This window comes from Amphibalanus amphitrite, unplaced genomic scaffold, assembly GCF_019059575.1.
Source record: "Amphibalanus amphitrite isolate SeventyFive unplaced genomic scaffold, NRLGWU_Aamphi_draft 000330F_arrow, whole genome shotgun sequence".
Classification (NCBI taxonomy): Eukaryota; Metazoa; Arthropoda; class Thecostraca; order Balanomorpha; family Balanidae; genus Amphibalanus; species Amphibalanus amphitrite.
In genome coordinates, this window is record NW_024881825.1 from 547,149 (window position 1) to 564,429 (window position 17,281).

General features: G+C 51.5%; 2 protein-coding genes across 2 annotated transcripts in view; one reads left to right on the forward strand and one right to left on the reverse strand.

Annotated features, from left to right (window-relative positions):
* Positions 1-14,686, forward strand: LOC122388655 (tubulin alpha-3 chain). Its single transcript, XM_043379911.1, has 4 exons — positions 1-214; positions 382-604; positions 13,015-13,179; positions 13,536-14,686. The coding sequence occupies exons 1-4, from the start codon at positions 212-214 to the stop codon at positions 14,495-14,497; spliced, it is 1,353 nt and encodes a 450-aa protein (XP_043235846.1). The 5' UTR covers positions 1-211; the 3' UTR covers positions 14,498-14,686.
* Positions 14,682-17,281, reverse strand: part of LOC122388654 — a 25,400-nt gene continuing 22,800 nt past the window's right edge. Inside the window, exons 7-10 of the mRNA XM_043379910.1 lie at positions 17,088-17,203; positions 16,336-16,493; positions 15,815-15,914; positions 14,682-15,369 (exon numbers count right to left, since the gene is read on the reverse strand). Of these exons, the coding sequence (XP_043235845.1) occupies positions 15,311-15,369; positions 15,815-15,914; positions 16,336-16,493; positions 17,088-17,203 (433 nt within the window). The 3' untranslated portion in view covers positions 14,682-15,310. The remainder of the gene's footprint in view (positions 15,370-15,814; positions 15,915-16,335; positions 16,494-17,087; positions 17,204-17,281) is intronic.

Consider the following 17,281-nt stretch of genomic DNA (forward strand, 5'->3'; position numbering starts at 1 on the left):
CGACAGCGCGCGAAATTTCCACCAATTACACCATGCAATTGCTAGTGACCGTTTGTTACCATAGCAACAGAGCAATGCACGCGGCGTCTGAAATTCGATTCCGGATCATTCCAGATCATTCGCCGCGCTCGTAGCTCATCGTGGTGACTGTGGCGTCCGCCTGTGGTTTTTTGGTGATTATCTTGTGATTTCGTATTCTTTCTACTGAAATATGGTAAGTTATATAGTTCTGCCACAGACCTTTTTCGCTTTTACGATGCCTGTGTCAATGTGCCGATTATAGGCGATAGTATGGCGATTGCTTTTTGCTCATGCTTCACCTTGTATGCTTGTTTTGGTGAATAACTCCTGAGCTAATATTTTGTCCCATTTGCATTGCAGCGTGAATGCATTTCCATCCACGTGGGACAGGCCGGTGTGCAGATCGGCAATGCCTGTTGGGAGCTGTACTGCCTGGAGCATGGCATCCAGCCGGACGGGCAGATGCCCTCGGATAAAACAGTCGGCGGAGGAGATGACAGCTTCAACACTTTCTTCAGCGAGACTGGCGCTGGAAAACACGTTCCACGCGCGGTGTTTGTCGACCTCGAGCCAACTGTAGTAGGTAAGTTCAGAAGGGCCAGATTGCAATTTGCAAACAATGCAATTGCGACAAAACCTCGTCTGTGCGCACTTCGCGAACCGGCACATGTAGGTAGGATAAATCTGGGATATCATTTCTGTGTAAGTCAAATTGGATAAGCTTAACCCGCGCCGGGCCGGTGCTCCGCGACTTCCGCGCCCGGCCGGGTGGGGGGTGTCGACTCTGAACAACCCCCCCTCCCTGTCTAACTCGGCTCCTGGGCCACGTATCGACACGCGGTAAGCGGCATTCGAAAAAGCGTCAAAAATAATAACGGAAACACTTCGGTCACTTTTTTGGGTCAGGTCGCCAGAGGTCATCAGAGGTCAAATTTAGTCCATTTCAACCATTTTGGAAACCGCCAACGGCGAACTCGGGAACCAATAGGGCTACAGCGCCGCGGAAATGTGCATTCGATAGCCCTTTTACGCACCTTTCCGAGTTTTTTTTTTTACAGATTTGACCCAAGATCAACGGTTAAGCCTCCAGAGGGCAAGATCTCCCAAAATAGCAGCTTTTTATGAAAAACGCTTATCGGTAATAACTTTTGACTCAAGATAGTGACGACGTTCATTTTGCCAGCATCGTGTTCCTTTCGTGGAGACGCGTCGAATGAACTATAATTAATTTGACGGTCATTTATACCTTAGGTCTAGGTCATGACCTGACCGGAAAAGGTCATGTTGCATATCAGTCGATTCGTATCGTAGAGCTGGACAGTTGGACACCAGGGCTGCGGAGTCGGAGTCGGTCGGAGTCGACAGTTGTGACCGGGGTCGGAGTCGGAGTCGATTTTAGAAACCCGAGCCGGAGTCGGAGTCGGAGTCACCGAAAATCTGTCGACTCCGCAGCCCTGCTAGGTCTGCGGAGTTGGAGTCGGGAGTTGGAGTCGGTCGGAGTCGACAATTCTGCCCGGAGTCGGAGCTGGTTTTTGAAAGCCGGAGTCGGAGTCGGAGTCGCCGAAAATCCATCGACTCCGCAGCCCTGCTGGACACGTCTGACGTGTTCTCATCACTTTAGCATGTCTCTATGAGCTATTGTCAAAAAAAAAACTGCTGGGGATCTTTCATGACGTGATATGACCTCAGCGACATAAAGGGGACATCCGACATTCCACGCTAAGTGGGACAAAAATTATAGTTTTGAATCTCACCTCCTCCGATTTTTCCGAAACTTGTGAAACTGTTCATTCATCTACAATTCAAGGTACATGTGAAAAGAAGGGAGACAAGTTTTGTAAGATATGACGTCACGTTTCCGAGATACAGTTCATCAAATATTGACTTAGGCGAGGCACATTATCATTTTTAAAGTGTCATAACTTTGAAAGTTTTAGACATATCGCATTGTATTAAAGTTTGGACGCCATTTAATTGCGTCCCAGAAAAGCTATTTCTGGCACCTAAAAGCTGACTCGCCCCAAAATTGGTCCTCAGCACCTATTTGGTGCAGAGGCGGATCCAGCTCAGAGGTTTGGGGGGGGGGGGGCAAACCATAAAAAATTTATCGATTTTTTCCATGCATCGTCCATAGGCGTAATGTTAAAATCATGCCGTTTGGGGGGGGGGGCAAATGCCCATTTTGCCCCCCCCCCCCTGGATCCGCCACTGATTTGGTGGATACCAGCACCAATCATGGAAAATGACCTTAATTAGCTGTTTCTGGCACCTATTCATCGGTACGCCTTACTCTTTTTTCTGAACCTGGCACCTAAATGCTGAGCGTAGCACCAATCTAGTAGAAAAATGAACTACTGGCTGGTAGAATCATGTTGTTCTGGTATAATGACCCCTGGGAGTCTAGCCTAAAGGTTGCCAGTGCAGCTACACTCTAAGACAGCCCCGTAGTGATCTCAGCATTGTATATGACGTTTAAGTAAGCAAATAATATTGATTTGTTTGAAAAAACAATGTCATTTAAATATTTAAAAGTATTTATTTGTAATGCTTAAAGGGAAACATTTTTGTGAGTAATTGTCTCGATTTTGACCATTAAAACGGGTATTGCATTTTTTGACGTCATCAAATAGCTCCAAAAAAGAAATGTAATGTTTTCATTCCGTTCAAGGTCGCTGAAGAAACGCGGGATCTTGCGTGGGACATTGTCCGTTGTTTGCCGCGCAGAGTTGTGCCGTGGTTGTGCCTTTTTCATCCGTTTCTTACTTATGTCATATGTGTGCATGAAGCTTTGATTTTGTTTTTGGTTATTGTGTGGCCGGTCAGTCAAACGCCCATGTAGAAACCGGATGTTTCTTATAGGTATCTTGAACCGGATGCTGCGTTTGATCGAGATGGAGTCAGACGATGATTGCAGAAAGCTAATAATATTGAAAAGAGGGCCGGTTGCGTGGCATGTCTGTTCAGAGTTGACATTTTGCTTTACTCCAGTTAATGACCTGAGAGCCTGGCTGGAAGTGACGGATCCAAACTTTTCACGTTAAAATGGCTGAGGGTGCAATAATCTCTAGTCTCTACATAGCGGGCTGGTATAGGAGCGTCTTGCTATGCTGCACCATAGCTGGCTAGTGATTCTCTTTTGGCTAGAAATGGCATTAATCATTATCTCCACTGGCGAAAATGGCACTTGACATCACCGAATGCAACGTTCATGTTGTTAGGATACATAAAATCAGGAAGATTACGCGAATTAGGTAGGCAAACGTGGAATAAAATAGGTGCTGGATGTTTTGGTTTTGGTGCTGAATCAGCAAACAGCAAAAACGGAGTTCAACTAGATGATCTGGCAACTTTAGGCTGTGTGGAAGCAATTAGGTGCCAGATTCAGATATTAGGGTCGAATAAGCATTTTGGGGCTGATCAGCAATTAGGTGCCAGAAACAGCTTTTTAGGGACCAGAAACAAATATTCCCCTTAAAGTTTGAAATGAAGGAAATGGACCAGGCTTTAATTTGAGGATGAAGGTGATGACGTCATAAACTAATTAGTGAACTTAATTAAAAATCAAATACCAAATTTTGAATTTGAGAAAAATGGATACCCCTCGATATTGCGGATTTTTACACATTTTATTCTCCTTTACATAAGCTATATCACAAAAAAAATCCAGAATGGGCGGGTTTGCATAGCTGTCTTCCGGACTTCGTAATATCCGGAACTCGCTTGCTTCGTTTTAGCAACCAAGGAGAGGCGCTACCAGGAGTTGCTTCTTTCTGACCTAACTTGTCCAAAGCAGACCTAACCTGACCTAATCAAACACTCGTAAATATGTATAGCCCTCACACAGTTGGAGGCTAGCCAAATACTATTTAGAAACGAACATAAGCCCTCACGACAGTTGCCAGCTGGCCAGATGCTACTGGAAACGAATGCGTGCTAAAACACTAGGCTGACCGGCCGCGAGCCCGCGACCCATAGATTACAAGAAGAGTACACTCGGCACACTACTCTACTAAGCCATGAAGATAGCTGGGGCATTCCACGATAGATCGTACCACTTTTTTCCAATTTGACACCCTCATCTCTCGGAATTTGACGAGAATTGGTCTCAGGGGTAATCAGGGGCTCTGAATCCACTTGTAACAATTTCAGGCTTATCAGATAAGTATTTTTTGAGTTATGGTGTATAACATTTTTTGGATCTTGCTTTGCAGCGCTAAGTTTGGCGGGCTGTACCTAACTCTAAGACGGATAATTCAAATGCCAGATGTTATATAACATTGAACTTGCAATGAAACAGAGATTAATATGTATTTTTGAAATTTCGAAAAATACACTATTTTTGATATATGACGTATCGAGTTTTCTTTCATTTGTATTTTTTGGACTTTGGGAGCAAATTTTTTTGAATTTTTATTTCTTTAAAACAATATTTGGCTCATTGTTAAGAAGTATGCAAAAAATTTGGAAGGTGTTCTTTCTATAAATCAGGGGTCGGCAAATGGTGGGGCATGCCCCCTTTGGGGGTAATGGAGCCCTTTCGGTGGGGGTAATGAGGGATTCTGAGAAAGCCTATCTTTTTAGAGTTTGTAGCTCCAGTGATGGAGCCATCGTGACTGTTGCATCCCAGGGTTCAAAGATTAGCCCAGGCCAAAGGCACAGCACACATTGATTACATACCAATTTTCACGTACCTGCTCGCCTCACCATCTCACCCCTCCGTACAGTCGTTCAAAGCAGCTGCAACTTTTAACCGTCGCCCGTCTGTTGGCGTTTCAACAGCCGCTAACGTAAGGGGGAGGAGTCGATCGGATCCCCGCGGCCTCTCGGACTCTGATATGGAGCTGTGCATAAAAAAGACGAGCGTGCTACCCGTGACCATAGGAAGCCGCTGCTGCCCATTTTTAAGGTCCTTGGTCAGTTCGTTAGTTAACGTGCTTGGTCAACGAACTTGGTCATTCCGTCTCATTCAAGAGGGCAATGATAAGTGTCGAGAAAATCGGGACCCGCTATAACTTCTTGAAGTGAGATTTTATGGCTCAAGATGATCTCCAGAAAAAGCTCATAAGCCAACGGTCATTATGGGTCCAGAGGCCAGTTTTACCAACAGAAAAATAGCCGCCTGCCGGAATTTTTGCCTAAAGATCGTTTCACATATGGAGCGTAAACGGTAAAGCTTACGGTATCCGGTATCCGCTTACGAGCCCATCGCGTTTACGCTCCGTATGTGAAGCGGTCTTGAGGCAAAAATTCCGGCAGGAGGTTATTTTTCTGTTGGTAAAACAGGTCTCAGGTCATGATATTTTCCGGGCTGGTGAAAAAAAAAAATGATGGGCTCGAGGGTACAATTTGGTCGTGATCCAATGCCTTTTACGTGAGCTTTTAACGAAAAACCACCCGCCGCCCCTATACGTACAAGGGTTAAATGGGATATAGCATAGGCGGCGGAACGGGGAGGGCTCCGGGGCACCGTGCACCCTTTGATTTTTGCATTTTAACATTAGCCCAGCCCTATGGGCGTTGCATGGAAAGAATGGGACCAAAAGTCGGCAGTGCTACTGCTCCCCCTCCCCCTTAATTGAAGGTGTTCCGCCGCTACTGGGATATAGGCAATAGGCATTAAATGTTTTGTGGAGGAAGTGTCATGTTTTAAATTTGATGCATTGGAAATGCACAAATACCCAAAGAGTTCCAGGACGGTATGGAATTTCAGTAAACTTAGTTGTGTCAGCAATGGGGTCTGGTAGGTGGGGGTAATGGCCCTGCCTGGCGCCCAAAAAGGGGGCACGACCCCGAATGACCTGCCGACCACTGACCTACACGCTACCAAAACGTATATAATTAAGTACTCGTACCTACAACGCACTGCTCAGTCATTTTGTAAAATGGCTAGATATTTTGTAAAATGCCTAGGCATTTGTGTCTCTCTGTTTGTTCACATAGTTTGTATTCTAGCCTTGTCGCGTAGGGTCGGCGTCGGGTCATAAGTGGTCATAAATGGAGGTCTATGGCCACACATGTGCGCGGCAGCAGGGACACGCCGGCCCGTATATCGGGCGGCCCGGCTGGACATTGGGAGACGGGCGGGCAGTGGAGAGCAGGGCGGGAGAGAGAGAGGACGGGTCGGTGTGCGCGTTGAGATGTCTGAAGGGTGAAGAAATACAGTCTACGATAGACGCAAAGTTTGAATGCCACAAGCTATTTCGGCATTTTTCTGACAAGTGGTGAGAAGATGCCGAGTATCGAGGAGGAGACCAGTGACACCGCGGGAAGAGCGGTGATGGAGGTGACTCCGGTGTTCGACGCCAGGACTATTCCGGAGTTCGACGGAACTGGAAACGTAGTGGAGTGGCTGGAGCAGGCTGCTCTCCTGTGCGAGCTGCGATCAGTGTCCTTGATGGCTGTGTTGCCGACTCGCCTGCGCGGCGGTGCTTTCGCGGTGTGGTCCCGAATGCCCGCAGCGACTCGTCATCAGCTGCCCAGCGTGAAAGCTAAGCTGCTGAGGGCCTTCGCCATGGACCCGTTCACAGCGCAGGCGGAAATGGCTTGGCGTCGCCTTCATCCCGGAGAGACGGCGGATGTGTACTTAGCGGCGCTGCAGCAGCTCGCTGAGTTGATGGGAGGTCTGCCGGAGAGAGCTATCGCCATCACCTTCGTCAATGGGCTGCCGGAGGCTGCGCAAGCTGCGGTTCGGGACGGGCTCGGAGACGAGTTCACTCTCGAGTACGTCCTGGACCGAGCGAGAGCCGTACTGTCCAGGACAGCAGTCACGGCAGCGCCACCGGCGGCGGCAGCGGCGGCGGCGGCGGCGGCGGCGAGTGGGCCATCACGTGACATTTCAAGGTCAAGTCGCCGGCCGGCTCCGATCAGATGCTGGATATGTGGTCGCCCAGGTCATATCGCCCGGATGTGCCCAAACGGCTGCGGCGGGGGAGCTGCATCAGCGCCAGCACCTCCTCCGCCGTCCACCGAGCCGGCAGCAGAGCGCCGGTAATCCAGATGCTGCTCGACGGGCGACCGTGTCACGCGCTGGTGGACACGGGCTGCGAGGAGACCGTGGTGTTCGCGGGTTGTGTCGATAAATGGGATCGATGTGAGACAAACTTGACCGCGGTGAATGGGAGTGTCGTGCGATGCAGCGGGAGTGCAGAGGTGCTGCTGGAGGCACAAGGCCGGCGGGCGGTGGTCCGTGCTGTGGTAGTGGCGGAAAGGTTGTTGGGTGTTGACGTGCTGTTGGGCATGACCGGGTTAGAGGCGCTGGGTGGTGTGTTTGTTAGTGGTGGAGAGGTGCGTTTTGGTGGTAAAGTGGTGACGGGGGAGCGTTCGGGGTGCGCCGGTGTAAAGGCAGAATCGAGCGGTATGTCGGCAGCGGTGTCTCAGGGGCGTGGTCCAGTGGACAGACAGATCGAGACGGCTGATTTTGTGGCTAAGTTCAGCGACGGAAAGTGGACAGTTTGGTGGAAGTGGGCCGACGGAAAGGAGCCAAAACAACTCAAGAATACTGTGCCGCAATATCGCGTGCCGGCAGAGTCGCACGAGCGGTTCGACGCAGAGTTACGGCTGTGGATCGAGGAAGGGTGGCTGCAACCGTACAATGAGCAGGAACACGGGCCGGTGCGTGGCCTAATTCCGCTCATGGCGGTCACCCAGGAAGCCAAGGACAAGGTCAGGCCGGTGCTCGACTACCGTGAACTGAATGAGCACCTGGTGGCTCATACGGCTGAAGCTGATGTGTGCCGCGACCAGCTCCGCAAGTGGCGGCAACACGGCGACGATGTGGCCGTCATCGACCTGAAGAAGGCGTTTCTGCAGCTGCACGTGGCCCAGGAGCTGTGGCCGTTTCAGACGGTAATCGTGGACGGCCAGCGACATTGTCTGACAAGGGTCGGATTTGGTCTCAGCGTTGCAAGCGGCATCATGCGAGCGGTAGTGCGGGAAGTTTTGGATCAAAGTCCAGAGATCGCAAAAGCAGTGCTCCCGTACGCTGACGACCTGCTCGTCAACGAGACGCTCATCTCGGCTGAGCGGGTGGCCGAACATTTTTCCGCATACGGGCTCTCGTGTAAGCCACCGGAACGGGTAGCGGATGAGGCCGGAGCCCGGATGCTGGGGCTCCGAGTGAGACGGCAGTCTGGCGGTGACGGCACACTGAGATGGTCTCGGGACGGCGTGACACCAGCTGAGCCACCCGGGGTGCTGACCAGGCGGTCAATCTTCGCCTGGGCGGGTCAGCTAACCTCACACGTGCCCGTCGCCGGGTGGCTGCGGCCGGCCGCTGCCTGACTGAAAAGGGCGGCGAACAAGGTCACCAAAGATTGGGACTCACCGATCACCGACGATGACCTGCGCAAACAAGTCAGTGATGTGGCCCGGCGGCTGGCAGAGTGTGACCCGGCACGAGGACAGTGGTGCGTCTCAGGAGACTCGGTGACGGTGTGGACTGATGCCAGCTCCATCGCCCGCGGCGTAGTGCTAAGTGACCCCACCACGGGTGAGGTTATCGAAGACGCCGCGTGGCTCCGATCTGACAGTGACTCAGACATGCACATAAACCTATCGGAGCTGGATGCCGCGCTGAACGGTATGAATATGGCGGTGGCGTGGGGATTCAAGCGTGTGATCCTCCGCACAGACTCTGTCACTGTTCAGCGCTGGCTGACCGACGCTCTGACAGGCCGTGCCCGACTGAGAACGAAGGCACAGTCGGAAATGCTGGTTCGGCGGCGGGTGGCCGTTTTCAAGCAGCTCTCCAGCGAGTACGACCTCGTCGTGACAGTGGAGCTCGTGCCGTCGGCTGCCAACCGTGCAGACGAGCTCACGAGAGTACCAAAAGAGTGGATCAGAACCGGAAGCGAGCAGGCGACAGGTGTGGTGGCGGCCGTTAGGACAGCTCGACCGGAGGACATAATGGCGGTGCATGAAAGTGTGGGACACCAGGGAGTGCGGCGGACGTGGTGGTATGCGCGCCGAGAGCTGGGAAAGAGCGTGACGAAGTCGGCCGTTCGTCAGATCGTTAGATCGTGCCAGGTGTGTGCGTCGATCGACCCAGCCCCGTCGCGCTGGAAGCATGGTGCCTTGGCGGTCGAGCGCAACTGGGAGCGGCTGGCAATTGACGTAACCCATTTCCGCGGAAAACACTATCTCACCGTGATTGACTGTGGGCCGTCGCGATACGCCATGTGGCGTGAGATCCGCCGCTCTGACGGGAGCGAGATCGTCAGACAACTCGAGGCTCTGTTTTTGGAGCGAGGAGCACCGGCCGAGCTTCTAATGGATAATGCGACCGAATTCAAGGGTCGAGAGCTGAAGGCGTTCGCGGTGCGGTGGGACGTCGAGCTGAGGTATCGCGCGGCCTATGAACCTGGTGGGAATGGCATCATCGAGCGCCACCACCGCACCATCAAAGTGATGGCCGCCCGTCAGGGATGCACCGTACCAGAAGCCGTGCACCGATATAATGTCACGCCCAAGGACGGGCGTGATATTACCACGGCCCCGATACATGGTGCCTACCGTCAGGCTGGCAGAGACTTGTGCGTGCAGTCACAGGGAAACACAGCTGCTCCTCCTCAGACGGCCGGCCAGCCTGGTGTGTATTAGCCCGGTGATGCGGTGTGGGTCCGAAAACGGGGCGATCGGTGCACCGCCGTGTCAAAGGAGGGCACTGTCACCAAAGTCGTATCCGCTCAGACGATTGAAGTGGATGGAGTCCCATGGCACGTGCGGAACATTCGTCATCGTCTTGCCAACAACGGTGACGACGCAATGGCTGCTTCGACGGATGATGAGCAGGAAGAGGAGATTACCTGTCCGGTTCCGACCGCCCATGTGCCTGGACAGCTGGCCATTGAGGCGCCGGCGGCGGTGGAGCCGTCAGAGCTGACCCCAGCTGTCGCGCCGACCGAGCAGACCGAGCCGGTCCCTCGAGCAGCAGCTGAGGCGGATGGCGGTGCCGGAACAGAGGAGCGGATCCATACAGTGAAAGTTGTAAAAACAGAAACTGAGGGATTGTCAAACGACCGTGTGAACGAAGGTAGAGCGCCAGCGGAAAGTGTAGATAATATCGATAGTTATAGTGACGTGCTAAGAAGGGGTTTGCGCTGCAGGCGTGCGCCGCAACTCTTCGGCGCTCCCATCCCCCATTAGTTAAACTGTAGTTAGATATGTTCTTTAGGAACAGGGGGGAATGTGTCTCTCTGTTTGTTCACATAGTTTGTATTCTAGCCTTGTCGCGTAGGGTCGGCGTCGGGTCATAAGTGGTCATAAATGGAGGTCTATGGCCACACATGTGCGCGGCAGCAGGGACACGCCGGCCCGTATATCGGGCGGCCCGGCTGGACATTGGGAGACGGGCGGGCAGTGGAGAGCAGGGCGGGAGAGAGAGAGGACGGGTCGGTGTGCGCGTTGAGATGTCTGAAGGGTGAAGAAATACAGTCTACGATAGACGCAAAGTTTGAATGCCACAGCATTTTGCAAAATGACTGGAGAGTCAGTCATTTTGTAAAATGCCTAGGCTTTTTGCAAAAAGCCTGGAAAATCAGGCATTTTACAAAATGCCTAGGCATTTTACAAAATGACTGATTTTCTAAAGTGCCTGCAACATATACACGGCAGTGGTACGAATCGTTTTCGGCACCCGCTACGCGGGACAGCCTTGACCGCACGCTTCCTGTCACGCACCCCAGACCGACACCGCACTGGTGCGCACGCTGGGGCTATCCCGATTTCTCGGGCCCGGCAGGTCAGAGGGCTGCTCCGAGACATGAAGCGAGGCCGTGCCCTCGGGACATGTCACCGGACCGAAGGATCTGTTTAGAGGTGGATCAGGCCCGTGTACCTGCGGCCGGGGGCGCTGGCTGGCACAGCGGTAATCCCCACGACCGAGCGAACACTCCCCAGTTGGGGCATTCCACGTCAAATCGAACAAAAATCGGCTGTTTTGCACCTTACCATCAGCGATTTCATTATAAATTTGTGAGCGAGTTCCTGTGTCGCCCCGAACATTACATTGATATTTTTTTGCACATTCTGACCACAGGTCTTCTAAATATAGGGCATCGAATTTTTACAAAATGTTGCATCTTTATATTTTTGAACGACCATAACTTTGGTTGTACTTGTTTGATTTGAATGAAATAAACCTTACTGTTTAGGTAATTTCTTAAGCATTTGTTTAGAATTGCACCTACTTAAATATATGACCTTGAAATTTGCTTAACTCTGTTCTTAAGCACAAAAATTGAAATAGCAAAAAAACACGTCACCTTCGATTTGGCTAATTTTCATATATTTTATTGTCTACTATATTCTTAACAACCTATGAAAAAATTAGAGTGGGCCATTCATAAGTTTTGAAGAAAATGGCACATATGCAAACGAATGTTAGCACGCGCAGTGGAGGGGGAAGAGTGAATTTCGCCCCACCCCTCCTGTTTTTCGCCAATATCTCATAGTATTAATGCGAAATTAATTATAGCTACCTGTCCAAAATGGAATTTCACATCTCATCGTGCAAGCAAGAAGAAAATCGGTTCACAACTGGTCTAGTAATAGCGGTGTAAAGTGAACATCCTGTCGCCGCGGCGACGCGGCGACTCGGCAGCCGGCGCCGACCGCTAGCCGCCGCCTGATTGTAGACTGTGCCGGGACGGAACGGAACGGTTCCGTCTTTACATCGCGCTCCTTACCGCTGATTACGTTCGATTCGCGTCAAATTTTGTGAGAAGACTAAAAATTGTACAGGCAATCTTATGGTGTAAGAATTGTGAAAATCGGTTGGTAAACAATTGAAATATGAACGTGTAAACACAAAATTGTGATTGCTGCCTTTCCCGCGTTGGCCGATCCCGCCTCAGCCGGCGACATGTTACTCTTAGCAGGTCTCTAACTGCCGTATTTATTATTGGATTAACAAGAAATTCCCCATACATACTCAAAAATGTATATTCTTTCGTATAGTGAAGATAAAAAGACGTGAAGATATCGTTGTGTGATAATGTTTTCGTTGAATTTTTGGCTTCATGATGCATTTCCACACGGCTCAAAATTCACCGCAAAATACCGTTTGCCTGAGACACTTTTACTATGGAACTTGAATGCTTGACTACGATGACTATGTATTTCCATTCTCGCAGAGTTTGGGATATCACTAATCAGCAATCATTCATTTCAGAAGCATGTCTTGACTCTGTCTTTCAAGGTCACGCGCGGTTGCGTGATGTTGATGCATGAAAACGGCGTTTGCCGCGAGAGTTATGAATGGCCCACTCCAATTTTTTCACTGATGGTTAGGAACATTGTGACGGACATATGTAAAAATTACCCGAATCGAAGGTGACGTGTTTTATGTTTTAATTCAAGGTCAAATGCATTTCAAGGTCACTTCAATTTAATTTTATAATTAAAGATCAAAGCCTTATCAATTGCCTACAAGACCCTGTTAATATCATTTTGATAGCAGAAAAGGAACCAGAGTTATAGACATTTAAAAAATTGATGTGTGGCATTTTTGGCTATATTCGATGACCTATATATCAGCGATACTTAATCAAATTTCGAAAATATTATACGTAACTCAGTTTTGAACCATGCCCAGTCTGCCTATAAATTTTCAGAAAAATCGAAGGGGATGACGGATTTCGGTGTTTGATTTGACGTGGAATGCCCCAGTTACTGCCATCTCCTGGGTAGGAGCCGGCCGAGGAAAACGCTGCCAGAGGTCAGCTTTGTTCCAAGGACCTCCCACACCAAACGTGAACGCACTTGCCAACTGCGCCACAAGGGTGGTAGATTGTGGACCGATTTACCTTGCACGGGAAGATTTGCAATTGATGATTTCGTGCAAATTTTCAGCGAACATGTCAAATTGATGTATGATAATATAGCGAAAGTTTGTTGTTGCTTATGTAACGCGTGTAGAAGCTATTTGTGAAAAACGTGAGGGGACAGGTTCTTAGGGCGCGGTTTAACAGTCAACGTCCGTCCATCCGCTCTCAGATGAGGTTCGGACAGGCACGTACCGCCAGCTGTTCCACCCGGAGCAGCTCATCACCGGAAAGGAGGATGCTGCCAACAACTACGCGCGCGGCCACTACACCATCGGCAAGGAGCTGGTGGACCTCGTGTTGGACCGCATCAGGAAGCTTGCCGACCAGTGCACAGGTAACTAAAGATTCTGCCGCCTTTTCCCGAATAATGACCTGGCATGAATATTTGGTGCATGGTGGTAATAACTGGTAATTGAATAATTGATTGCTTACGTATAATTTTTCTAGGGTGTACTTACGAGTATTGAAGATTAAATAAGTGAGTATTTTACTCAACCATTCTGTTCGCGTGTACCAGTTTCGAAGTTCTTGCGTGTTACGAAGAGACGGGACCAATTCCCAGTGTAAAGTTTGTTAAACCACACAGCTATATGCCAGAATAGGTTGTAAACCGTGCGATTTCACGTACTCAATCCAGATCCGAATTCATTTGTGCACCCATACTGCCACTAACGGTTGCAATTTTTACAGGTCTGCAGGGTTTTCTGATCTTCCACTCTTTCGGCGGCGGCACCGGCTCCGGCTTCACCTCGCTGCTGATGGAGCGTCTCAGCGTCGACTACGGCAAGAAGTCGAAGCTGGAGTTCGCCATCTACCCGGCTCCGCAGGTGGCCACGGCCGTGGTGGAGCCGTACAACTCCATCCTGACCACCCACACCACCCTGGAGCACTCGGACTGCGCCTTCATGGTCGACAACGAGGCCATCTACGACATCTGCCGCCGCAACCTGGACATCGAGCGCCCGACGTACACCAACCTGAACCGTCTGATCGGCCAGATCGTCTCCTCCATCACGGCCTCGCTGCGCTTCGACGGCGCCCTGAACGTGGACCTGACCGAGTTCCAGACCAACCTGGTGCCCTACCCGCGTATCCACTTCCCGCTGGCCACCTACGCTCCGGTTATCTCGGCTGAGAAGGCCTACCACGAGCAGCTCTCGGTCGCTGAGATCACCAACGCCTGCTTCGAGCCTGCCAACCAGATGGTCAAGTGCGACCCGCGTCACGGCAAGTACATGGCCTGCTGCATGCTGTACCGTGGCGACGTCGTCCCTAAGGATGTGAACGCCGCCATCGCCACCATCAAAACCAAGCGAACCATCCAGTTTGTCGACTGGTGTCCGACTGGCTTCAAGGTGGGCATCAACTACCAGCCGCCGACCGTGGTGCCCGGCGGCGACCTGGCCAAGGTGCAGCGCGCCGTCTGCATGCTGTCCAACACCACCGCCATCGCCGAGGCCTGGGCCCGCCTGGACCACAAGTTCGATCTGATGTACGCCAAGCGCGCCTTCGTGCACTGGTACGTCGGCGAGGGCATGGAGGAGGGCGAGTTCTCCGAGGCCCGCGAGGATCTGGCCGCGCTGGAGAAGGATTACGAGGAGGTGGGTATCGACTCGGTGGAAGGAGAGGGTGAGGAGAACGAGGAGTACTAGGCGCTGGCGCAGGCCGCGCTGACAGTCCGGTGTTGGTCCCGTTTGTGAGCTGTGATGATACGGTTGGCCGGCGCGTGGCCGCCCTGTGAGCGGCTGGCAAACAGCACCCGGTGGTTGTACCCGTAGCTCGTGTGATCGCGGAGGAGTGTCCGTTTCGGTTGGCGGAAAATAAACGTTTCTGGTTGTTCACAATTGGTATTACAAACACAAGCACAATACAAACGCGTAACACATGGTGGCTCCATTGTCGAATGGATTGATATTGGTTGTACGAGCAAAGCGCACTTTGAGAATGGCCAGTCATTCCGATAACGTAATGGGCATTACACTGCAAGTCACACGTCACATGTAACAAAAGTTCATACTTATGCCTTCAGCTAGTGAACAGCTAGTGACACGGCGATCGGCCGGTCGCTGCTGATTGCTTGAGCTTATAGCAGCGAGCACTAGATGTTTGACCAGTGCGGTATCCAGCTACGAATGGTAAAAACGTGTGAACATGATCTAAAATGAACTCAGGTTTCAAACGGACTTCTCATAAACCTAGTCTCAGAGCGTAAAGAAAAATAACGAGTAACATCCTGAGGCTAGTCGGCTAAGGACCATGTCAATAACAAAACACACGACACATCTTGGGAGACGCTCTCGCACAACTGGCACGGTCACCGGGGCTCTGCGGTGGAGTCCTCACTCGGTATCACATGATCGCACCCTGCGCGGTCCTCTACTCTCTCAGTCGCACTTGTGAAAGAACTCAGCACTGCTATACATTAAACGGACGCCCCGGGGGGCGCGGCGGTCGGGAGGTAGCGCTCAGTTGCCCGCCACGTACGAGATCCAGTCGGACGTCATCGACACGCGGTGGTAGATACCTGAAAAGGCGTGACCGTTAGAATATGCCCCAGGCAGCACAAAGAACACACTCGTGTGAAATGGATGGTTTGACGACGCCCCTACTTGCGAATGCCCTGCTTAGCTCATGCATTAGAACATTACTAGGCGTCGGTGTAGAGGTAAAAATGATCTTATTTGGGTGATCAATGATAATCATTACTCCGGAACATATTTTCGAATTCCCCCGTCCAGATAAGTGTATTTTCTTGGTTAGCTACTTTTTCATTAATTAACTTAAAAAAAAAACGATGGACTGATCCTTCCACAAGCCACATTTCCCTTGCTCATAAGGTTACTCGTAGCCTTTTCTGTTGTCTCATCGAGAAGGGGACCTTCAGCAGCTTATGAGGCGAACTCAAATAGAAAGTGGTCCAGGTGGATGATACCGCAGTGGCACGGAGTTGCCGATGTGCGGCCACTGACCTGGCTGCTTGCCCTGAGCACAGGAGTAGCCGGCAGACACGATGCCCATGAGATACCACCGGCCGTCGCTCTCGATCATCAGAGGTCCGCCGCTGTCACCCTGTCGGTGAGGTGACAGGTCAGACACTGTGTGACATACAAACGTCAGCCGCTGTCACTACCGGTCAGAGCGGCTGACACTGACATACGGAGGTCCACCGCTGTTACCTTGTCACCGGTCAGGCAACATTAGGAATGCTGCTTTTATCACATAACATATAGTACATGTGCAAGCGCAGCACGAGCGTTCTCGTCGCCCCGTTCCTGTTATTTACACTCGTCTGTCACCCGTTTCTGTTTATTACCTGGCACTCGTCTGCAAGTGCTAGCCCATTCCTGTTATTAACCCGACACTCGTCTGCCACCTCGTTCCTCTTTATTACCTGGCACTCGTCTGCCGGTGCCACCGTTCCTGTTACACATCTGCCAGCCCGTCCCCGTTTATTACCTGGCACTCGTCTGCCGGTGCTACTGTTTATTACCTGGCACGAGTCCTTGCCGCCGTTGATGTAGCCAGCGCACATCATCTCCTCGTGGATGATGACGTTGATGCCCTTCTGGCGATGCCACTGTTCACACATGTGCCGGTTGATAACGGGAACGTCGACCACTTGCAGCTCCTTGGGGCGCACTCGAGAGCCTGGGGTTGGAGCGGGTGGTGCGGTCAGTGAGGCACCCACACGGCACGCACAGATCCCCGTAACACGGTGCACCGCCATTAGCGCCGCGCTGTACGAGAAACGATACTGTTGCCGCTAGATGGCAGCAGGGGTTAGCGCCTGAATGTAGACTGTGCCGCCGGACCGGCCGGCCGAGTGTTGCGGTAAAACCGATCACCGGAACACAGACAGTCGACACTAAAAGCTGGATTTCTTTGGACAAATAGCACTGAGTGCTTGCTAACATGCATTGTTGGCATAGGAAAGGCCCGTTTAAATATGAATATTATTTCATCCAACTAGTGATGTAGGAAAGCGACTTCATAAGCGATTGGGTCGAGTGAAATGACCAACACGGGTTACATTTGCTCGTTCCGGGCAAGAGAACTGGGAGACATTTGTGAATATTTTCTTATGGTATTTCTACCTGCAAGGCACATAGGTAGCCGGCTAGTCAAATTGTATATACCACTGCGCCTCTTGTGGCCCAGCCCTAGGCGGCGCTAAGCCTGGTCCCCGCGCCCCCAGGCGTCCCGCTGTCACCTGGCCTCCCCAGTGTTCCCGCCGTGACTCACCGGGCCTCAGCGCTCCCCAGCCGGCCGCCCAGCCGTAGAAGCCCTCGAACTCCTCTCCCTTCTCGGGCAGGCAGATGGGCTGGATGTGCGGCGCGTACGGCACCGGCCGGTCCAATCTGCAGCAGAGGGCAGCACACGGGTCACAGCCAGCACTGTATACCGGGACGGGCAGCGCTGGACATCGGGACACGACG